The 23,380-nt window shown below is 37.0% G+C and overlaps 1 protein-coding gene across 3 annotated transcripts in view; it reads left to right on the forward strand.

Moving 5' to 3' along the window:
• SESN1 (sestrin 1) overlaps positions 1-23,380 on the forward strand; it is a 114,984-nt gene that overhangs the window by 76,424 nt on the left and 15,180 nt on the right. The window contains exon 1 of one of the 3 annotated variants that reach the window (XM_055433539.2): positions 17,304-17,542. The exons of the other annotated variants lie outside the window; for them this stretch is intronic. Within the exon in view, the coding sequence (XP_055289514.1) occupies positions 17,441-17,542 (102 nt within the window). The 5' untranslated portion in view covers positions 17,304-17,440. Of the gene's footprint in view, positions 1-17,303; positions 17,543-23,380 lie in introns of those variants that run through there. 3 annotated transcript variants of the gene reach the window in all.

Genomic DNA, 23,380 nt, shown 5'->3' on the forward strand with positions numbered 1-23,380 from the left:
GCATTTTAGGCAATAATTCACCCTCAAGAAAAGTATTTAATAAAGCGGAATCAAACCTACTGCTCATAAGAATTTTTCTGAAAAGTAAAATTGCCCTGAATCAAGTGCACTTAGTCTGGAGACCACCTTTTTGGTACAATTACTGTATTTTAAACCATGGTTTCATTGTTCCTAATAGTGTCTTTAGTCATCAACAGCTAGGAAAAAAATTCTTTCTAGGACATGGAGCTTTGCAATCTTTAGGAAGTGTAGCTTTTTGAAATCCCTCATAGAACTCAAGACCATTTTTGCCACTTTAGTCCCCCATTTACTGCTTACATTATTGCACATGTTTAAGAATAAATAATTTTCTTAAGCAGAGAGGATAGAAAGTATCTTGAGTTCATCATTTTCATATGCTAAATGTATTTGAGTAATCATGAAACTGTAAGAATTTTAGATTATCAAGTGAATTTAGACTCTAAATGTATATGACAATGTACATTTTCTAGGTAATCTTCAAACCCAGTTCAAAGACGCCTTTTCTCATGCCGCCAATAGGCACCACTGTGCCATTCCAGTACCGTTTTTTCATTTTTTCATCTGCAGAGTTTTTTGAAATATTTTTGGTGGTATTATTTTCTGATACAAATAACCATTGTTTAGGGACTTTTTAAAAGTATCTCTTTGTTCAACATACTGCTTACATGCCCCAGCATTTGGTCTGTCCCAGGTCTTGAGATTAAGGGAATTTTTTTTTAATTATAATTTTTAATTATTAGATTCTTTGTCCCTATGGTATGTGTTGCCCAGTTTTCCATGTGTTATCAGCTAATACTGCTTTTTAGGAAGTGCTTTTTTATGACCCAAGGATTTAAAAGCAAAACTGTGTTACTTAACCCAATCTTACTCCAATTTCTACCTGCTCTAGTCTCTGGAAGAAAGATCACTTTACTTTTTGCCATATTGAGTTAACGTAGCAGAACATCATCAAAACAAGACATAGACTGAAAGAAAGTATTTACAACACATATATCAGATAAAGCACTTGTATACAGAATAAAGACCACTTTAAACTCAGTAACAAGAAGACACCCAGCCAAGTTTTTAAAAAATGAACAAAAAATTTGAACTGACACTTCATGAATGAAGATATATAATGACCAATAAGCATATGAAATTATGTTCAATATAGTTATCCAAGATATGCCAATTAAAACCACAATACATTTTATTTTGCCTTATACATAAGGACATCTCGATTTCAGCACTTGATATTTTGGGCCAGGTAATTCTTTGTTGTGAGGGGTTGCCCTGTGTGTTGTAGGATGGTTTGGCAGAATCTTTAGCCTCTACCAAGTACATGTCAGTGGCAGCCCATCTACCTACCAGTTGTGAAAACCAGAAATGTATCCAGACATTGTCGGATGTCCTCTAGCCAGGCAAAATCACCCCCACTTAAGAACCATTACACTACATCCATTTGATTGAAATGAAAAATATTGACTCTGCTAAGGGTTGGTGAAGACGTGAAGCTTCCGGAACTCTCTGGTACACTCCTGGCAGTAATCTAAAAATGATACAACCACTGTGGAAAACAGTTTGGCAGTTCCTTGCATCCCCGGTGGCTCAGAGGGTGAAGAATTGCCTGCAATGCAGGAGACCTGGGTTTGATCCCCGGGTTGGGAAGATCCCCTGGAGAAGGGAAAGGCAGCCCACTTCAGTATTCTTGCCTGGAGAATCCCTGGACAGAGGACCATGGGGGGCTACAGTCCATGGGGTTGCAAAGAGTCGGACACAATTGGGCGACTAACATATGCACGTGCTTATTATGAGCTGGCCACTCCACTCTAAGTGAAGAAAATGAATACATACATTTATACAAGGCTCTTTCAGATCTTTAAGGAATATACTATCCTACTTAGGTGAAGAGCTTTTCATGTCACAGGTTTTTTCTTTGTTGACATATAGTTTCCTTACTAAGATCATTTTGCTTACTCAGATCATTTTGCTTCTTTCTGAACCAAAGCTCCTTCAGTGAGGATCTACTGGGGTAGATTCTTACTTTTTTTCTTTTAAAATGCATTTCTTCCATTCACTTTCTTGAAAGATAGTTTCATATGCGAATACAATTCAAGAATGGCCATTTTCTCTTGGTGCTTCAAAGACACTATTTCCCATTCTTCTGACTTCCATTGTTAAAATTAGGTTATCAGTTTAGTTTTTCCTTTGTAGGTAATCTGACTTTTCTCTTGGTTAACCTTTAAGATCTTTCCTTTTTCTTGGAATTTTTCAGTTTTACTGTGTCAAAAGATATATATTTCCTTTCAGTTATTCTGCATTGTGCTTGCTGGAAAAATGAGGATTGGTGTCTTTAATCAGTTCTGGAAAAATCTCAGCCATCATCTCTTAGAATATTGCTTTTCTACTTTAAGAACTCATTAGATTTATATTAGACCTTCTATTCCATCTTCCATGTTTTTTAATTTCTTCTTTCATATTTTCCATCTCTCTGTGTTATGTGCTACATTCTGGAATATTCAGATTTTCTAGTTTATTAGTATTTTCCTCCTCATCTATGCTAAATATGCTGTTTATCCATTGAATTTTGTTTCGGTTATAAAAATCTATATTTAATACATTTTTAAATCCGTCTTTTTTTATGGCTTATTGTTCCTCACCCATACTTTCCATTTCCTTTAAAGATTTAAGAAATGTATTAAACTGGTGTTCTCTATCTATAATTATAATACCTGAAGTCTTGAAAGTTTGAGTCAGGTGATCATTGTTTCTTCAGACCTCAATAATGTTGTTTTTTTCCACAGTATGTTTTATTATCATAAGCTCATATTCATTGGAATTTTATCTCCTTCAGACATAAGCTGCATTTCTGACTGGAGCCTGGGGGACATAACCAATCCACTTTAACTGAATCCTTGCCTTTTTTGATAGTTTGTTTTCAGTCCAGGTAGGTAAAGGGATTTTAGGCCCCAGTTCCTCATGTGTGAGCCACTTTGTGCTTGTAAATTTTCAGGGGAGATTTCATCCCTTCTACCAAGAACAAAAGTTGAAACAGGAAAATTTTCTATTTCCTTTTGTAGATGAGGTGTTTTTCCCTAGTTAATGCCTTCAGTGATAGTTTAGCTCTTTGAGGTTGGCATTATGATGAGGTCTCTTGCCCACCCTCCAGTTTCCCAAGCCCTAGGCTTTGCTATCTGTTCCCTGTGTTGCTGCTCTAAGTTACTGGGCATTTATAGCTCCCAGGCTTTGAATAATCCCTACCTCCTTGGATTCCTCCCATTGGTCATTTTTTACTTCTGAAGATTTATTACTTTGCCAGTTCAGCTATACCTTTTAAATTATATTTCTTACAGAAATATTTGTAGGTGTTTTGTACAACATGAGAAAGAATTTTGGAGGTTAGTTATTACCCTAATCTGTCAGAGAGTGGTGCTATTAGAGTTCTTTAAGGCTTAGGTCAGAGTGCACTTTTAGTAAACAGCTTGCTGCTGTGCTGTCCATGTTCTTATTTCTGCTTTTTAGGATTTTTCTGACTGTTTCCTTGCGATCAAATGGTTGACTATCATTCTTTCTCTGTCAGTTAAAACAGTAGTTCCTACTTGCTTCTAAATTACTGTGGACTTAGAAACTAAATAAATAAGCTAGTTATAATTTTGTACAAAATAAAAGTAAATTATCTCTAAGGTAAACCAAAGGATTTCCTCTTGAGTACAGTACATACTCTTTGGTATTAATATATATATTCTGTGGCATCTGTTTAACTTTTATTCTAAATTCTCAAGCTTGTCAAAAAAAAGTCAATTCAGGTATAAAGAAATATTACTATATTAATAGTCTATAATAATCACCTCAGTTCATTTCAGTTCAGTCGCTCAGTCGTGTCCGACTCTCCGCGACCCCATGAATCACAGCACGCCAGGCCTCCCTGTCCATCACCAACTCCCGGAGTTCACTCAAACTCATGTCCACAGAGTCAGTGATGCCATCCAGCCATCTTATTCTCCGTTGTCCCCTTCTCCTCCCGCCCCCAACCTTTCCCAGCATCAGAGGCTTTTCCAGTGAGTCAACTCGTCGCATGAGGTGGCCAAAGTATTGCAGTTTCAGCTTTAGCATCAGTCCCTCCAATGAACATCCAGGATTGATCTCCTTTAGAATGGACTGGTTGGATCTCCTTGCAGTATAAGGGACTCTCAAGAGTCTTCTCCAACACCACAGCTCAAAAGCATCGAATCTTCGGCGATCAGCTTTCTTCACAGTCCAAGTCTCAATAATCACCTATTTGGCCAGAATTACTGATTTTCAAATGTAGAAGAAAATATTTTAAGGGATTTGTTTGTGTAAATAATCACTAGATATAATCCTACTAAGTAAATCACTCTGAATTCTATATTTCATTTTTTTTCAGTAGGCAATACGATATTTAGCCACTAAGAAAAGTTACCGTATTTTCTTATGTTTGAAGTCTTTTATACTGACTAATAATGATTGTGTGCCAGTTTGTCTTCATTTATAATTTCATTTTTCCCTTTTATATAAAACGCTATAATTTTTCTAGATGTTATAGAGCATTTTTATTCTGGCAGTAGCATCAGTGGAGAGTCCCTCTAGATTTCCTGGAAAGGGATGATGTTCTAATGAATTGGGTGGTCACAGAGAGTGACTGGCTGAACGGTCAGTTATACAAAAGAGATTGCAGAGAAAATAGTACAGGGAAGAGATGAAGAGGAAAGTTCATGGTCCATTGCCCTCTTTCCTAATTGACACGCAATCACTATAATATTAACAGTGAAAAGAATACTAAATCTATGAGACATCATCATGGTATAGTGGAAAGAACATGCCCTTGGAGGCAGACAGACTTAAGTTCTAACCTTCACTCAAGCCCCTTGTTTGCTCTGTAAACTTAGGTATTTAACCTCTTTGTCTCGCAGTTTTTCATTTCTGAGGGGCATCCCTGGTGGCTCAGTTCAGTTCAGTCACTCAGTCGTGTCCGACTCTTTGTGACCCCATGGACTGCAGCATGTCAGGCCTCCCTGTCCATCACCAACTCCTGGAGTTTAATCAAACACATGTCCATTGAGTCAGTGATGCCATCCAACCATCTCGTCCTCTGTCGTCCCCTTCTCCTACCACCTTCAATCTTTCCCAGCATCAGGGTCTTTGCAAATGTCAGCTCTTCGCATCAGGTGGCCAAAGTATTGGAGTTTCAGCTTCAACATCAGTCCTTCCAATGAACATTCAGGACTGATTTCCTTTAGGATGGACTGGTTGGCTCTCCTTGCAGTCCAAGGGACTTTCAAGAGTCTTCTCCAATACCACATTTCAAAAGCATCAATTATTTGGTACTCAGCTTTCTTTATTGTCCAACTGTCACACACATACACGACTACTGGATAAAAACATAGCCTTGACTAGACGGAGCTTTGTTGGCAAAGTAATGTCTCTGCTTTTTAATATGCTGTCTAGGTTGGTCATAACTTTCCTTCTAAGGAGTAAGCGTCTTTTAATTTCATGGCTGCAGTCACCATCTGCAGTGATTTTGGAGCCAAAAAAATAAAGTCTATCACCGTTTCCATTGTTTCCCCATCTATTTGCCATGAAGTGATGGGACTGGATGCCATGGTCTTAGTTTTCTGAATGTTGAACTTTAAGCCAACTTTTTCACTCTCCTCTTTCACTTTCATCAAGAGGCTCTTTAGTTCTTCTTTGCTTTCTGCCATAAGAGTGGTTTTACCTGCATATCTGAGGTTGTTGATATTTCTCCCAGCAATCTTGATTCCAGCTTGTGCTTCATCCAGCCTGGCATTTCTCATGATGTACTCTGCATATAAGTTAAATAAGCAGAGTGACAATGTACAACCTTGATGTACTCCTTTCCCAATTTTGGACCAGTCCACTGTTCTATGTCTGGTTCTAACTGTTGCTTCTTGACCTGCCTACCGGTTTCTCAGGAGGCAGGTCAGGTGGCCTGGTATTCCCATCTCTTGAATTTTCCACAGTTTGTTGTGATCCACACAGGCAAAGGCTTTAGTGTAGTCAATGAAGCAGAAGTAGCTGTTTTTCTGGAATTCTCTTGCTTTTCCGATGCTTCAACAGATGTTGGCAATTTGATCTCTGGTTCCTCTGCCCTTTCTAAATCCAGCTTAAACATCTGCAAGTTCTTGGTTCACGTACTGTTGAAGCCTGGCTTGGAGAATTTTGAGCATTACTTTGCTAGCATGTGAGATGAGTGCAATTGTGCAGTAGTTTGAATATTCTTTGGCATTGCCCTTCTTTGGGATTGGAATGAAAACTAACCTTTTCCAGTCCTGTGGCCACTGCTGAGTTTTCCAAATTTGCTGGCAGATTGAGTGTAGCACTTTCAAGAGCATCATCTTTTAGGATTTGAAATAGCTCAACTGGAATTCGATCACCTCCACTAGATTTGTTTGCAGTGCTACTTCCTAAGGCCCACTTGACTTCACACTCAAAGATGCCTGGCTCTAGGTGAGTGATCACACCATTGTGGTTATCTGGGTCATTAAGATCTTTTCTGTATAGTTCTTCTGTGTATTGTTTCCAACTCTTAATATCTTCTGCTTCTGTTAGGTCCATACCATTTCTGTCCTTTATTGAGCCCATCTTTGCATGAAATGTTCCCTTGCTATCTCTAATTTTCTTGAAGAGATCTCTAGTCTTTCCGATTCTATTGTTTTCCTCTATTCTTTAGCTAAACATAGAGTTAGTCTCCAAATATTTTTTAATTTCCCTCTAACTTCCTAGGGATGTATAGAATATAATGAAATATTGAGAAGTATACATATATACATTTTTGACAGCACCCTACACTATTGGTAGCAAATCTCCTTATGTTTAGTACGTGGTAAGTTCAGGAGACAACTGATATGGCAAGTCAAGCTGATGTATTTAAAGTAATTATCTTTTTAGGGAGCTAAAACTTGCAAATGATTTAAGCAGTACTTGAAGAAAAAAACAACGAAAAAAGTCGTTCTCAAAGATTGTTAGGGAAAATATTAGAAACGCTTTAGAATACTTTATAAATTTGGCAAGTCAAAAATAGAATGAAGAAAATTCTTCACTATTGTTTCATTGTGTTTTTATGTTTATACTTCAAGTAACTCTGTCAATTTAAGCAAATACTTAGGTTTGAGCTAAACATTACAATGATGAAATCTGTAACTCTGAAAACTTCCTTCTCTCAAGGATATGTATGGAGTAATAGAAATGAAAAAAATTTTACATAGAATGGCACTGTACAATTTGTTGTTTGCTTGCTTGTTTCAAAGATTATATGTGTATGTGGTTGTTTTTAATCATATTTTACATTTTTGGATCCGGACTGCAGCATTTTCTTGTTTGGTAGGTAACTCCTCTCGAATCCCCTCATGAATTTTAGAAACTGAGTAATACGGAATTTAAAAAGAGGAGAATCTTATACATATTCTTACCCTTATCCTCTATCCACAAATAAGAAAGAAAATTTCCCACAAAATTCTATATACTATTACAAATATAAAAATAGTTTCAAGATAACTTTAATGTATACAGTGTCTGGCACAATAAAAATGAAAACAAAATTATCATGACATTATTAAAATCGGATATATTTAGTTAAAGGTTGATAAAAGGATTTTATCTTTCTTTATGTTACTTTTAACCCAGGACAGTCTAATCTGTTACATAATTTGTCTCTGCTCTGACACTGTATAATTTAAAAGCAAAAAAACACACATTGAAGGTTGGACTTCTTTGGTATCTGGAGTGGTTGAGGCCTTACCTCTTTGTCTGCTTTCTGATTGGCTGAAAACTGTTGCTAAACTTGTTTCTTTGTTCTTTGGGAAAGTCAAAAGTTGAGTGTGACCTATTTGAACTGTATCCTGCTGCTTTTGACTCTGCTTTTGCCTTCCTCCTGATCCATATGCTTTTTTCTGATATTTTTTGAAGTTTAGATTTTTTTAACCCATCAATTTGTAAATTTAGTGTTCTGTATTTTAAGGTTTTAGTTGTACCTTTATAAAGCACAAATTACTATGGTTTAATTTTTTTTTAATCTGGTTGAATACTTGAAAGTTGAATTTTCTGTCAGAAAGCATGTTCTCATTGTAAAGAGTAAATACACTATTTAAAGACCTGCCTGTCACAAACACAAAAGATTAGCTTGGAGATCAATAATATCCTTATTGTTAATAAAAACAGTTCCGAAGTTCATCATTGAAAAATTTAGTAGGTCAACTTTTTGTGTTTTAGGTTAAAAGCTACTATTGATCATATTGGCATGTACGTTACTGAAGGATAAGATTGACTTTATTCATGTTTCTGGAGAAGGGCTAGAAGGATTGACAGTCCTTTCAGTTATAGACCAAATCCAGGACAGCTTAAATAAAAGTTCTACTGGAAGACAAGTTTCATTTTTCATTCAGTAAACCATAATCAAGCCATTGTGGTTATAAGAGCCTTTCCTCTAAGGCTGTATTTGGCATTGATGGGAATGAGACTTTGAACTAGATTTCCCCTAGCACTCCTTAAGAACCGGCATAAATCCTGGGAACATTCTCTGAACCTTAAAGCCTGACCCAAGCCTTGAATGAACAGCATTGGGAGCTACAGACTAGATGGATTTTCTAAACCCACTGGGAGTTCTAGTGAACAGAACAGGAGATGTGGCATGTATATAAAAGTAATATTCACATGTCTGATTTTTTTTTTTTTTTTTGGTCAGCATAGTCTTTAGTGAAACAATATTATCAGGATTCTGATTTATATACAATATCTAAAACTGGTGTTTTACTAATAAATGATCTCTTTAAAGTTCATATAAGTTACATTATTAATCCAATTAGTGAGAACAATGAGGCTATCTTATGTTTTAAGCAAATTTGAAATAAACAGGTTATAGATTATAGTTACAGTATTTCTGTATTTTCTTATATTCATAATATCAGAGAAATCTGTATTTACACAGCAAAGTACCTAGATGCTGTGGCAGCCCACTCACTACTATAATTTTACTCATTGAGCAGAGGCAGACAGGCATGAATATTTTTTTAAAGGCAAGAACACACAAACTATACCCTTCCTTGTCACTGACAAATTTATAAGAATGTTCAAATGTATACTCACAGAAAAGATGGAGAAAGTTTTATTTATTCCAGTATCTAAATTATTATTTTGATGGTTTCCAGTGCATTTAATGTTTATATATGTTTGTAGGTTACTTTGAAAAAAAAAAAAGCTCAAATCTAATAATTTATAATATATTTAAAGTACTTGCAAGAAATACAATTCTGAAATCACTAGTAATGTACAAAGAAGCCTGATATAGGAGGAGGCCAGGATCTGGTTAGCTTAAAGCATATAATTCTTGATAAAATCAGGAATTATATTCACAGAGTAGAACTTTAAAGCTGAAGTAAATTTTGAGCACTCATGAAGTTCAGGAGCCCTTCATTTTAAATTTGAGGGGACTAAAACTAGAAGGGTTGTTAAGAAATTGCCATACCTTCTGGGTTTTTGTTTTTCTTATTTGTTTGTTTGGTACCCCACCCTCCAGAGTTGGACAGTAAAGTAGATGATTCCCTATTTAATGTTCCTTGACAGAATCCCAAGCTATCAGCCAATCTGTGTGACTTACACAAGAGGTTTAAGTCTAAATAAAATAGATGTCCAGTCTCAAATTAAGATATTTCTGCTTGCCTATAGATTTAAAAAACTAAATGCATATAGTTGGCATTCAGTAAATATAGATAATAAATGACTGAATACTAAGTGTTTACGTAGTATTAAGATTTGTTAATTGGTAAAATAACAGCACTGACATCCATACATAAATCTATGCCCAAATATATTTTTTTAATTACAGATATAATGAGTTTAAAAAGAATATTACCTTCTTTAACTTGTAATGTCTGAATAAAATCCTATTTTAGTATTTCTCAATTACTTGCCAAAAATTAGGAAAATCAGAGTTTCTATCACTGCAAATGAAATGATCTTGAATTCTGTTCAAACTTAAACTCATGTAAAAAAAATAATTTTTAAAGTTACATTATTCTTTGCTTTTTAGTATTTTTAGCTAAACAGAAAGATAGTAGTAACAAGTGAAAATAAATTTATTTGTTGAACTATGATGTCCTGAATGTACTCACATCCTTTGGACAAAGGGAAACGTGGCCCACAGAGGTGCAGTGAGGTTTTGGAGGGCAGAAAAACAGATGAGCAAGTACAGTGAAATGCCATTATTTCTGAAACACTTAATAGCATGCAAGTAGTTTGTAGATGTGGCCTTGTATTTTGTGACCGAGTTAAAGATCTACAACTTAATACCCTTTTGAAAAACAGGAGATCTCAGAAGGAGGCAAAGAAAGAAGGTGATTTAAAGGATCAAAGGACCTTCAACTAAAGATTGTCACAAAGGAACTGAGTAGGGGGTTCTTTGAGCTGTGTTAGAAAAACATATATTATTGAACTCTATTCACTGCTTGGTAGTACTAATCATGGTGAAGGGGCATGGATAGAGAGGTCAGGATAGCTGTTATAAACAAAAAATAATTTGATTAAAAGATTTAGAATATTGTCATTAGGATTTTGTTTCTTTGAATGAAAATTATCTCCAGTATGAATAAAACATTCAAAATTCAGACATGATTAAGCTGATGACTTACAAATATGCATTTAGCCTAAACTCTTTAACTATGGGTAAATTCAGTTCCATAAAGTCTATGGGCTCAGGATAAGTTGAAGACACTACGTTTGACTTTATTCCGTTTTGAAAAGATAATTTTTTTATATTATGCCAGACCAATATATTCCTTGGACTTAAAATTATAGGTTACATATTTAAACCAGTTACTGCCGAGTGCCCACAAACAGAAGCATTTTGAGAATTTAAAAAATATTTTCACATGTGTTTTTAGGTAGAGATGAAATCTGGCCCCTCATAAACTACTTTAAATATAACATATATGCATAGTCTGAGAAATATGTTCTACTTCAACATGTCATACATTAAGTTTCTTCCATTACTTTTTTTTTTAAGTTGGTATCTTAAGTTCATAAGTTGAACTCCTAGGAACATATGGGGAAAAGTCCTAACTCTCAGTTTCCCACTACACTCACCTTTTTCCTGAACCCTGTCCTATTCCAAGTTAAACCTATTCCTTCTTATTTACCTCAAAACAATACTGAAAAGTAATTAGCTTCTAAAAGTTGTAATGAATGAATTCTCCCATCTAACTTTGGTATCTCAACTGGCACTTTCTTTTCCTGATATTTCACTTTAGATAAGCCTGTGGATGTTTAAAGCCAGACTTGGGCTTTAAAATGTTCATAAATTTGTCAAACAATGGTATGAATACAGGTGGTGTCTGACTTGTAAGTACCTGCCTGACTTAACAAGTGAGCCATATGTACCATTGCCCAAACCTTTATGGCCTCTATCTTGGTAGTGCAGGAGAACAGGAACAGAAAAATCAAAGGAGCTTGGGACTACCTGGGGTTCCTGATGAGAAGAGACAATGAAAAATAGAATTTGCTTGTTACAGCTGGAAAGGACAAGCTGATTCCCAAGCAGAGTGAGCCTGCCTGCCTGCCTAAATAGTGATCCCAAGGCCTCCAAGAGTGTTTGTCTGGAAGGCCCAAATCTTTTATAATATGAATAAGGTAGGAGATTGGGTAGACCCAGGTGAGTTATGTAGTGGGGGAGTTTGGGGTAGCATGAAGTCAGCAAAGGTCTGGGAAGACACTGAGGAATGATAGGGATAGAGAAATAGAGGAAAGCAGCTCTCAAAGACCAAGGCCACTGATTCCATGATTGCTTTTTACTTTTCTTTTTTTTTAAGCCAGATCTCACCCTGAGATAAATAGATCTCACAAAAAGGATACATTTTTCTTTCTTCCTGCCTTCTCTTGCTCTCAGAATCAAGAACTTAGGCTAACATACAATTATTCTAATTTTTAAAATATTCATTAAAGGCAGCAGCTTAGCTTCTGCTGCTTGGATTCAGACAGACCTAGGCTCTAAACTCAGTCTACGTTTGACTACTTTTACAACTTTGGATGAATTACCAATATTTTACGTTTCAGTTTTACAGATTTTTAAAATAGAAGTAATTGTATCTGCCTTACATGTGTAAAATCCTTAGTGTCTGATATTTTGGTCTTATTATCATTAGTCTGGAAAGCCTGACCATGACTTGGCATGCTTATTCTTTGAGGAAAGGGATTTTCTAATGTAAAACTACTGACACTATTTGGAATATTACTTGTTTACAAATATGAGTGCTGGTCTGTTTCTAAAACCCTATATAAAAATTTTAAACTGTGCATTTCTAAAAGAAGAAACAATGAAAGAGAAAAGAGAGCAAAAATTTGTCAACATTATTGCTTCTTTATAAGTAATATAATTCTAAAAATTAAATTGAAGAAGTGAAAAAAGTAGAGGACAAATAAGAGAAAGGATCTCAATGTACCCAAAACATGATGTTGAAAGGAAAAATGTGCTTAGCAGGCAAGCTATATATAAGAAACAGGAAGATATCAACTAGAGGAGGAAAATCTAGACAAAATTAGTAAGCAGAAGTAATATTATAAACCATAATTCATTCCAAATAAAAAATGTTTTAAATGACAATAGGGCATTTTTTCAAAAAGCTAAAACTACATAAATCTAACAAATCCCACTCCCATTCTTAAAGGAGTTGTTTGGTTTAATGGCTAAAATCATTGTTATGTGTGTCTAACCAATTAATAAATATTTCTATTCTGAAGAATAGATCTACATATCTACAGTACTTTAATTCACTTTCAATTTCTTTAGTTAATAAAAAATTCAAGGTTTAATATGTGGCCAATGAAAGTGTAATTATACCTTTTGCCCTGACTAGTATTTTATTAAAATATACCTATTCTTTTTCATGAATTGACTATATTTTTAAAAGTCTAATGGGTTTAGCGAAGCCACTTAGTCAAGAGAGCATACAATTTGAGATTTATCTCCTGAATTTCAAAAACAAGAGTATAAGGCATCATTTTCTTTCTCACGTGCATGGTGGGTGCGTGCTCAGTCATGTCCGACTCTTTGTGACCCCATAGACTATAGCCTGCCAGATTCCTCTGTCCTTGGGATTTCCAAGGCAAGAATACTTGAGTGGGTTGCCATTTCCTACTCCAGGGGATCTTCTCGACCCAGGGATCAAACCCATGACTTCTATGTCTCTTGGATTGGCAGGTGGATTCTTTACCGCTGTATCACCTGCGTAGCCCCAACAGAGACAAATCCACCTTCATCCCTGCACTTTGCTTCATTTCCATTGTTCTTTAGAACACCATCTTGCCTTTGCCACAGTTGCCTCAACAATCTTCATAACATATCTTTCTATCTCTAGTTTTGCCTGAACCTTAGCTGAAACACAAATTTGATGTCATTACAGTCTTTAAAACTTTTAGTAACTCCACAGTACTTTAAAGAATGAAATTTATTGTCCTTAATGAATCTTAAACGAGGTCCCTCCTTACTGTTCGACCTAAACTCCATCCATTACTCTCCATAATCTCTGCTCCAGACACCAGTGAGTGAGTGAGTGAAAGCTGCTCAATTGTGTCCAGTCTTTGTGACCCCATGGACTATACAGTCCATGGAATTCTCCAGGCCAGAATACTGGAGTGGGTAGCTGTTCCCTTCTCCAGGGGATCCTCCCAACCCAGGGATTGAAGCCAGGTCTCCCGCATCACAAGTGGATTCTTTACCAGCAGAGCCACCAGGGAAGCCCTCCAGACACCAGTTGTTGTTGTGTTAGTCGCCCAGTCGTGTCTGACTTTTTGTGACCCCATGGATTGTAGCCCACCAGGCTCTGTTCATGGGATTCTCCAGGCAAGAATCCTAGAGTGGGTTGCCTTTCCCTTCTCTGCCAGACACCAATGAACTTCCTTTATTCAGCTTCCCTCTCCCCTGCCTCTGAGCCTTTGCACAATGCTAGTTTCTTTGCTTAGAATTCTGTCTTTATTCTTCCGAACACTCTACCAATTTTCTTTCCAAGGCCTCTCTATTAATCCTCTAAGCCCTAGCTCAGATATCACTTACTTCAGGAAGCCCATCTTGAACCACCACTCCAGGTCTGGACTCCAATGCTTCATGGTTCTCTGCTCAGATCAAGTCATTTGGCACCACTGTTACTTTTTACATGGCTGTACCATCTTGTTCTGAGGCGATTAGCATTGAGATCATTACTGCTAATGTCAAGTGAAAAAACCTCACTTTGATACAGTTGAGTTGGGTAGGTTAATGTACATACAACATTTATGTATGTGTGTGCTCAGTCCCTCCAGTCATGTCCAACTCTTTGTGACTCCATGGACCATAGCCTGCCAGGCTCCTCTGTCCATAGGATTTTCCTGGCAAGAATACTGGAGTGGGTTGCCATACCCTCCTCCAGGGGATCTTCCAGATCCAGGGATCAAACCTGCTTCTCCTGGTCTCCTGCATTGCCAGGTGGATTCTTTACCACTGAGCCACAAGAGAAGCCCATTTATGTATGTATGTAAGTTTTTGGCCGTGTCTGTTAGCTTGCAGGAGCTTAGTTCCCCAACCAGAGATTGAACACACATTCTCAGCAGTGAAAGCAGTAGTCCTAACCACCAGGGAGTGCCCAGAACATTTTTAGAAGAAAGGAAAAATTCAGAATTACTATTACTTCTTGGATTAGATATCAGGATTCTGCATTGAAGAAATAAAATGTTGAAATGAAATGTTTAAATAGCAGACTTTGTAAATAGTTGCTAGCCTATGATGATAGCCTGTGGTAAATATCAAAAGCATAGTCCTTTCCAGTTACTAATTGGTGTTCAAGAGGTTTTTTACTTGCTTAGCACTGGGAGTTCATTAAGAGAAGCACCTTCAGGATATCTGGCCTACTCAAGCAGTGAAATCTTTGGAAAATATAAACTTTTTATTAAATGATTTGTAAAAAATCTCAGAAATGAGATCTGCATAATATTTGCAGGTCAATACAGTTGTTGGAACTCTTCGTTAATACATTTATTTGGAGGCAACCTTTTTATGTTATAGAAGAGAGTGACTAATTCAGTTACTGCTCTATCAAAAAGCAAAAATTAGTACTATCTAACATGAGTTTGTGGAGAAGGCAATGGCAAGCCACTGCAGTACTCTTGCCTAGAAAATCCCATGGATGGAGGAGCCTGGTGGGCTTCCGTCTATGGGGTCACACAGAGTCGGACACGACTGAAGTGACTTAGTAGTAGTAGTAGTAACATGAGTTTGAGTGAACTCCGGGAGTTGGTGATGGACAGGGAGGCCTGGTGTGCTATGATTCATGGGGTCGCCACAAAGAGTCGGACACGACTGAGCGACTGAACTGAACTGAATGACTTGAAGGGCCTTGGTAGGACTGAATTAGAATATATTAAAATTATTTTTCTTTTTATGTAAGGTAGCATCAAAATAAACAAACTTTCTTAAAAAAAAAAATCCTAATGGGAGCTTCCTATGCAATTTCAACATATGTATCTTCAAAATGTATGAAGCATGAAGTATCAGATATACATATATACATATGAATATACACATGTACACACACAGTTTGCAGTTCTAATTTGCATTTAAATGTTTTAAACCATTTTTGCATTAGCTAGATGCATGCTTTTCCCTTCCCTCTCATTAAAAAATAGTAAGGCAAACATTCTCCATTTTACAAATATAATTTTAATATCATAGACAAGGTTATGCCCTACTAGACAACTAACCCTCACTGCTGTTTTCTTTCCAGAAAATAAAATCACAGCTCAACTCTTCTAGAACCAGAGTGATCATTTTTCACATACTTCCCTCATTAAGTAGCTTTATCGCTCACAACCCCTACATCAAGTCATTTATGTTTCCAAATTACTCACGTACAATCAGTTTATCTTGGAGGGTATGTCATATTGCTGCAAATTGGATGATTTTCTGTGTTTATTTTTGCCTGTTTGTTTGTGGCTGAGTGGGCATTAGATTATACTGTTTTGTTGTTGTTTTGTGGCTCTGCTCAGAGAAAGAGCACTTGGAAGTCTCTGTAGCCTTTTATTCTATGTTAATATTAACCTCCAATTGCTTTTCTTGACCAGATATTTGGGTGCTTCAGCAATTTATAAAAAGTATATGAGAACATATAAGCTTATTTATTTGGAGAAGATAAATAAAAAGTAACCATTTTAACCTTCTACTTTTACAATGTGACAGTTTAAGAGCTAAAAAAGTAACTCAGTCTTCTCTGAGACATTGTAACCTCTCTTCTAAGACTGAAACTTATATTCATCTATGAGCCCTGGTTCTGTGTCTGTCAGTATTCATTGACTTTAACTTCACTTGTTTCTGATAGAATGTTCCAACTTTTTTTTTTTTTTAACCTGAGCATGTAAGTTGAAAATACAGGGCAAACATGCAAAAAGAGATCTAATTTAAGAGTTAATTTATTTTTTTTTAAAGAAGTTAGTGGAGTCCTGTAAGCAAAGTTTTGACAGAAGACTTGAGAGATTTGTGTTCCAGATCCAACAGTGTCAGCTGTGTTCCTTTATGATCTGTTTTTTCAAGTCCTCATCGGGTTTCAGAGATTCTTTCTTTAGACCCAGGGCACTTATGAGGAAACATTAGAAATTTTAATGCTTTCGAATATACTTGGGAAGAAGAAAAATTTAGAGATCTGCTACCAAGGCTTATTATCTGTGTAGGAGAGTTGATACTTACAGTTTCTACATAGTTTACCAAAAATAATTAACTGAATGTAGGTCATGGTCTGCTTGTTTCTGCATTTTATGGCCCAATCAGCTTTGTTTGGGCATTTTTTGGAAAGAGAGAAGGGAGATTTCAAGACTTCATAAAATGTGAAGCAAATTTGATTTCCTCCTAGTGGTGTCGGAGTCAGCCTAGAGGTTGGTTGCCCTTTGGCAGGTAATTGGACCTGAACGGGTGGATGGAGGGCAGGCTCTCGGCTGCTGATGCTGGGACAGGGGTACACATTTGCCTTTCAGGGAAGCCCGACGGTTCAGGCTGCACCTTCCAGCCACACTGTAGGCTCACATCCCGGCAGACCAAGCCACTAGGGACCAGAGGATTGAGCTCCTTGGGGGAAGTACGGTCGGTCCCTAGAGGTTGTTTTTCCGCCGGGTGGCATTGACTGCCCCCGCCAGCGCCCGCCCCTCCGCGCCGAGGAGGCGGGGCGCTGCGGCGCTGAGGGCCCCCATTGGCGATCACGGCCGCCGACTCAACTGAGAGACGGCAAGGGCGGGGCCACGTGGCTTGTTTGTTCGCACCGCCCCGTCCCGCCCCGCGCCGCCTCGGCCGTCATTGCTGACTGAGGCTGCAGCTCAGATCTAGGCTGGCCGCCAGCCCAGCGCTCTCCTCCGCGCTGTTGCGGTTCCTCTGCGCGTCCGCCACTGTCCCCGCGCCGACATGCGCCTGGCTACAGCCGCGAACGAGGCGTATACGGCATCTCTGGCCGTCTCGGAGCTGCTGGGCTGCAAGCAGTGTGGTGGGAGCCGCGGCCAGGACGAGGTACCCGGGCGAGGGACCGGGCGAGAGGGCGGGTACCCAGCCGACTGTCTGGGCTGCACAGAGTCGCGTCGCTTCTCTGCCCTCGCACCCTAACAGCTTCGGAGAACGCTCCCCAGGGAGGGCGCCTCTGGAGCAACCGCCCGGCCGGCGCCCTGCCCGGCGGGGCGTGGCGGGCTGGCCCGCGCCCCTCAGGTGAAGGGGCGGCCAGTGGTGGTTTGGGGGGACGTTTACCACTGCTAGTCGTCCCCGGGCAGAAAGTGCCACGGCTGGAAGAGAAAGCTGTCTGGATCATTTAAATGGAAGTCTGAAAAACGTAAATAACGTTGTCTTCTGTACAAGTCTCCACAAGTCAGAGACCGAACAAACTCTAGTCCTGAAGTAGAACAGCCTGTGGATTTTTACCCCCATCAACGTCTTGTCAAAACAGATTATTTGATGACCCTCACTTTTTGCCTTTTACATTAAAAAAAAAGAAAAAAATGCATCTCAGTCAGTTTTGCCTGGAATAACTATGTTCTGCCAGCTCTATGACGTTATGCACAGCGTTTACTCTTGTTTATTAACATTTCGTGTCTGAATTGACCTTCAGAAAGAGCTATTTAATTGTGACATTTTGTATTTTTCCTAAGTGGTTACAAATAGGGCACCAGTTGAATATCCTGCGGCACGCAGGATCTAGTTCCCTGATCAGGGATTGAACGCAGGGTCCCTGCATTGAGAGACCAGAGTCTTAGCCACTGGACCACCAGGGAAATCCCTTAGGGCACCAATTGAAAGTCAACTTTAACTCAAATTTAAGCCTTTAATTCAAATGGTAGCAAGGGAGAAAGAGAAATAGTAATTAAAATTGAATTGAAATCAGAATGTTTTAAGTATTGACTTAGTTCAAGAAATGTAAATAGGTAGTTTCTCTGCAATACTGCCCACTAAAATGACTGTTAGTAGTTATATGTTTTTTGTAAATGGAGTCTACACTATGAGTATACCACATATATTCATATAAACTTAAATGAAGACACTTTCTTCTGAAAGTTGTAGAACACCAAACACTTCTATATTTTAACACTCATGTTTACATAGCGTGCTCCTTGTTCCAGATGATACAGCAACCTAAAAAGTCTCAAGACTGTTGCTTTGAAACTCTACTATAGAGAGAAAACTGTTCAAAAGTGTTGAAATAGCATTTACAATTTCTGTTTGCAGGCCATAACAGACCTTTTGTCATTTTGAGAAGTGAGCCTCATGACTGTGCTTGTATCTGTTCTTTCTAGTGGTATTTGTGTGTAGAATCCTGGTTCTTGCCCAGATCTAGACTCTCTAAATATAGCCATGTAAACTGGAAGATAAAGAGATACATTTTATCTTACACATTGATTGCAGAGCCTATGGGATTGTGTTCAGGAGACCAGGCAGCTTTGTGTAATTGTATTTCATTTTTAAAACATCCAACATGTGGGGAGATAAATTAGGAAGTAGTGCTTTATAAGAAAACTATTCACTTTACAAAAGAGTTAATAACAGAACTCTTTCAAATAGCAAATTTCCACAGTGCCTTTAAGTTAAAACACCTTCCAGAAATGGAACTCCTGACTAAAGTGTAAGGCACACATAAGAGCTTAAGTCAGCCTTATAAATCCAGTACTTTGAAGTCAGTTGAGTTTTTATTTTTCTAGGATGAAGTTCATAGAATACCAGACACTGGAAAAAGATACCTGAACTTTAAATATTTCTAAATTCCCTATAAGAGTTAGTGACAAATTTAGAAGAAGAACTAGTACATTTTGTTATAATAAGATTTCTTTATAAGGCTTTTGGATTTCTTCATTTCTGTTTGAAAATTTCAAATGTCAAAAGGCTAGCACCCAGCTATAGGCAATGATTCTCATAAACAAGGGAGAGTGGGATGGGAACTCTATTTTTTTACACAGTACATTTTTGCCTTGTTGAAATATGTTTCAAAAAGAACTGCTTTTGTAATCTTTTACAAATCAAAGTTAGCATCATTGTTGCTATTATCAGTATTAAGACATCTAGTTTTAAAATGCACCAAGTGCAGTGAGAAAAAATAAAATGATTCAAGAGATCTGGTTGTTTTTACTTTTCAACTAGTTTTGCAAATGGATAGATGTGTAAGCCAGTAAATGCTCTCATTTTGCATTTGTGGCAAATTGTCCATTCCTTTGCTTAAAGACATTTATATAGATTCATAAATGTATCTCTGGCAAATCTGAAAAATCTGATTAGAACAATACATTCAGTACATAAACAGATTTACACAGTGAATATATTACATACATCAGTTATTCTGTGGTACTGTCAACATTTGCTGAGAATTTTCATGTTGTGAAAATTAGTATGTTAGTATCATACACTGGAGAGGAAACAGATACCACGTCAGAGATTTGCAGAAATGTCGTGATGGCAGAAGCTGTTTAATCTCTTTCAAAGATGCTGATTAGGAGGACTGTTGAGAGGAGAGTACTGTTAGTTCCCATGTTAGATTTCCCATCCTCACCTTCACTAAGAACCAGTGAGGTTTTGTGCTGTGATTAGCATATACATCTGCTTCATAACAAGGTTATTAGCTGTTGGCAACTTCTGCCTCCTTGAATCTAAATTGGCCAAAATTTGTTCTGAATCTGTAATTCAGTTTCTTAGATACATATGAAGGCATAATTGAAGTAACCTTTAGGAAGTTAGAAAAGCATTTAGTTTGGCTTTCCATAAGCCAACTATTGAAGACCCATAGTGCCTTAACAAAAAAAAAAATCAACACCTGCTAGCAAACAGGGTAGCAACTATTTTGTCATGTGACTAGGAAAAGAAGTGTTTCAGAAGTGAGTTTTCCAGAAAATTGAAACTTTCACCCTTTAGAAGTTGAGAATACTATTGTATAATAATAGTGGTATCTAAAAGGACCTTTAAGTATCAAAAACTCTTAAACTCTTGAGAGTAATTAAAGACACCAACTCAAGAAACAGACTTCATGGATATTTTCAAGATAACTGTCACCTGTTTACTTTTTCCAGAAGTTAGAGAACAGTTTGTGTGCAGCGGGAAGCTAGATGGAATCAATTATCTGCTTTCTGATAGAATCTGAATTAGGATAAATTGAGATACAGCTCAGAGCTCATAAAATTCTGTTTTACCTAGAACTAACCTTAAGTAAAATAATGAAATTAGAGTATTGAATATCAGAGACTCCTTTCCATTCCTTTCCTTCAGTTTTTCTTTTCTGTCCCCTGCTTTCCCGTTAGACTGGTACCTCAAAAAGGAATGAATGTGATCTTAACACTGAGAGGTTATTAGTGTGAAAAGTGAAAGGCATTCAGTCAAGTCCAGCTCAGTCATGTCCGACTCTTTGTGACCCTATGGACTGTAGTCCTGAATTCTCCAGGCCAGAATACTAGAGTGGGTAGCCTTTCCCTTCTCCAGTGGATCTTCCCCACCCAGGGATTGAACACAGGTCTCCTGCATTGCAGGTGGATGCTTTACCAGCTGAGCCACAAGGGAAGTCCAGTTATTAGCATAGTAGGTCTATAATCCATTCCTAAGAATGTTTGCTGTTTCTTAACGTCTTGTTTTAAAACAATTTTTCACTCTTAAAAAAAAAAAATTCTAAAGGAACTGGGAAGGGAAGATTTGACCTGTGAAGGCTAAGAAGAGGGGAAACAGTGGTACCAATATAGCTACTAAATTTGGCTATAGGGATAGACTTTCAAAGACTTGAGAATTATGTAGGACCACTGGTAGAGACCCTTGGCATACCTATAGGAAAATATTCCATTTCTGAAACATTGATAGGCACTTGCTTAGAATTATAGAGCTAGTGTTGTAATATTAATAGTTTGATATATAAACTATTTGGTATAGAAATAAAACCAAAATAATATACTTCAGCCTCTTTGTTTTGAAGCCTGTGTACTAACAATCTGGTCTTATTTTATTTTAAAAAACACACAGTCTTATTTTAAAACACACACACACACAATCCACATGCTGCTAATGTATGTGTAAGATAAAGTCCTAGAATGGAATTTCTAATTTTTTTCCTTTCCTCACAAATAGTAATATATACACTTTGCCATTTTTCCCCCTACATAATATATCCTAGAGATCTTTTAAAGCCAACTTGTATACAGCTGCTTCATTCTTTGTTAAGGACCTCATGCTCTTCTAATCTATGGTTATGCTAAACTTTATTGAAACAGACCTGTATTGATGAGCACTTAGGTGGTTTTATATCTTATACAATTGTAAACAGTGTGACAGTGATTATACTTTTACATGTGACATTTCAAAAATGTAAGCATAGGTTAATGTCTAGGATGGAATTGTCAATTAGGGTATGTAACTTTTAAATTTGGATCAGTATTTCAGATTGCCCTCCTGGAAGTTGCAGTAATTTGTACTTCTTATATATTTCTTGATCTTTTTTCCTTACATTTCAAAACACTATCAGAGATGTATAAGTATTGAATAGCTATTTCTCCACCCCCTCTCCAACACAGTCTGTCATCAAACTTTTTGATCTTAAGCAGTAAGATTGATCATTTTTTCAGACATTTATATTTCCTTTTCTTTGAACTGTTCATGTCCTTTGTTCATTTTTTTCTATCAGGTTCTTGGGGGGGTTTCTTAGTGATTTGTCATTATGTATTTTTTAAAAAGCCCTTGTCTGTGTGAGTTGCAAACATATTTCCAAGTTTTCTGTTTAACTTTATATATGTTTATTTTTCCCATATGAGAGTATATTTATGTCATCAAACTTATCAGTCTTACATGACTTTGGGTTTTGTTGCATTTTTAGGTCTAACTCCACAAGTATTTTCTTCTAATATTGTAATTGTTTTTTTTTCTTACATATGATTTATTGTGAAGTAAAGGGTGATTTAAGGCTCCAATTTCACTTTTTTTCTGAGTGGGTCTCCAGTTGTATCAAAATCATTTGTTGAATAATCCATTTCTCTTCCTTTGAAATGACATCTTTTTGTATACTAAAGTTGCAGGAATGGTGTATAAAATGTATAAAATGAATAATAAACCCCTGAAAAGTGGGGTGTGTTGCTAAAATGCATTTTGTTTAAATAAGATAGTAAAGAAATTAAAAAGGGTAAATATTAATTTTAGCCTTGAAATCTCGCCCAGAATATTTTCTTTGAAATGTATGTAATTAGATCAGAAAGCCAGCAGTTAGAAAGGCCAACAGAGTCATCATTTTATATAAATAGCTGCATTTGTGCCAAGATTGTGTATTGAATAGAAGGAATGTGGGGTTTTTTCCTTGCATTTATTATAGGATATTAAATTGAGACACATACATAGCTGGACCAGTAAATTTAGTGACTCCTCAGTTAAGGATATGGTTATTAAACATTATACTCTTCAGTATGTGTGCAATTATCAGAGTAAAAAATCACTGACCTCTAATACAAAATTATTTGAAGCCTATATAAAATTTTAGATTTAGTTTTCAAATAGAGCCTACTTCAAATCTGAATCTCGAGTTCTACTGATTAAGATTCTCTTCGATTTTTTCCTGCCTGCCTAAATCAATTCTGCTCAAAAGGTTTCCATTCACTTGGACCAAATTTCTTGAATTGTTGCCATATGTTCTTCTCTGTCTGCATCACTGCACCCCCCCCAACCTTTTTTTCTCCTTTAAAAGAAAAGCATCTGGTTTATATCATGAAGGACTTTTGGAAGCAGTAAAGAGAGGGTGGAAATAGTATTTGCATGTAATTATATAAGCAAGGGTTAATATTTAGTTGTTAAAGAAGGTGGGGGTTTGTTTGCCTAGAGACTAGACAGATAGGACATGAACTCAAAAAAGAAAGA

The sequence above is a fragment of the Moschus berezovskii genome, chromosome 10, assembly GCF_049115385.1.
Source record: "Moschus berezovskii isolate FMDL1 chromosome 10, NW_MosBer_1.0, whole genome shotgun sequence".
Classification (NCBI taxonomy): domain Eukaryota; kingdom Metazoa; phylum Chordata; class Mammalia; order Artiodactyla; family Moschidae; genus Moschus; species Moschus berezovskii.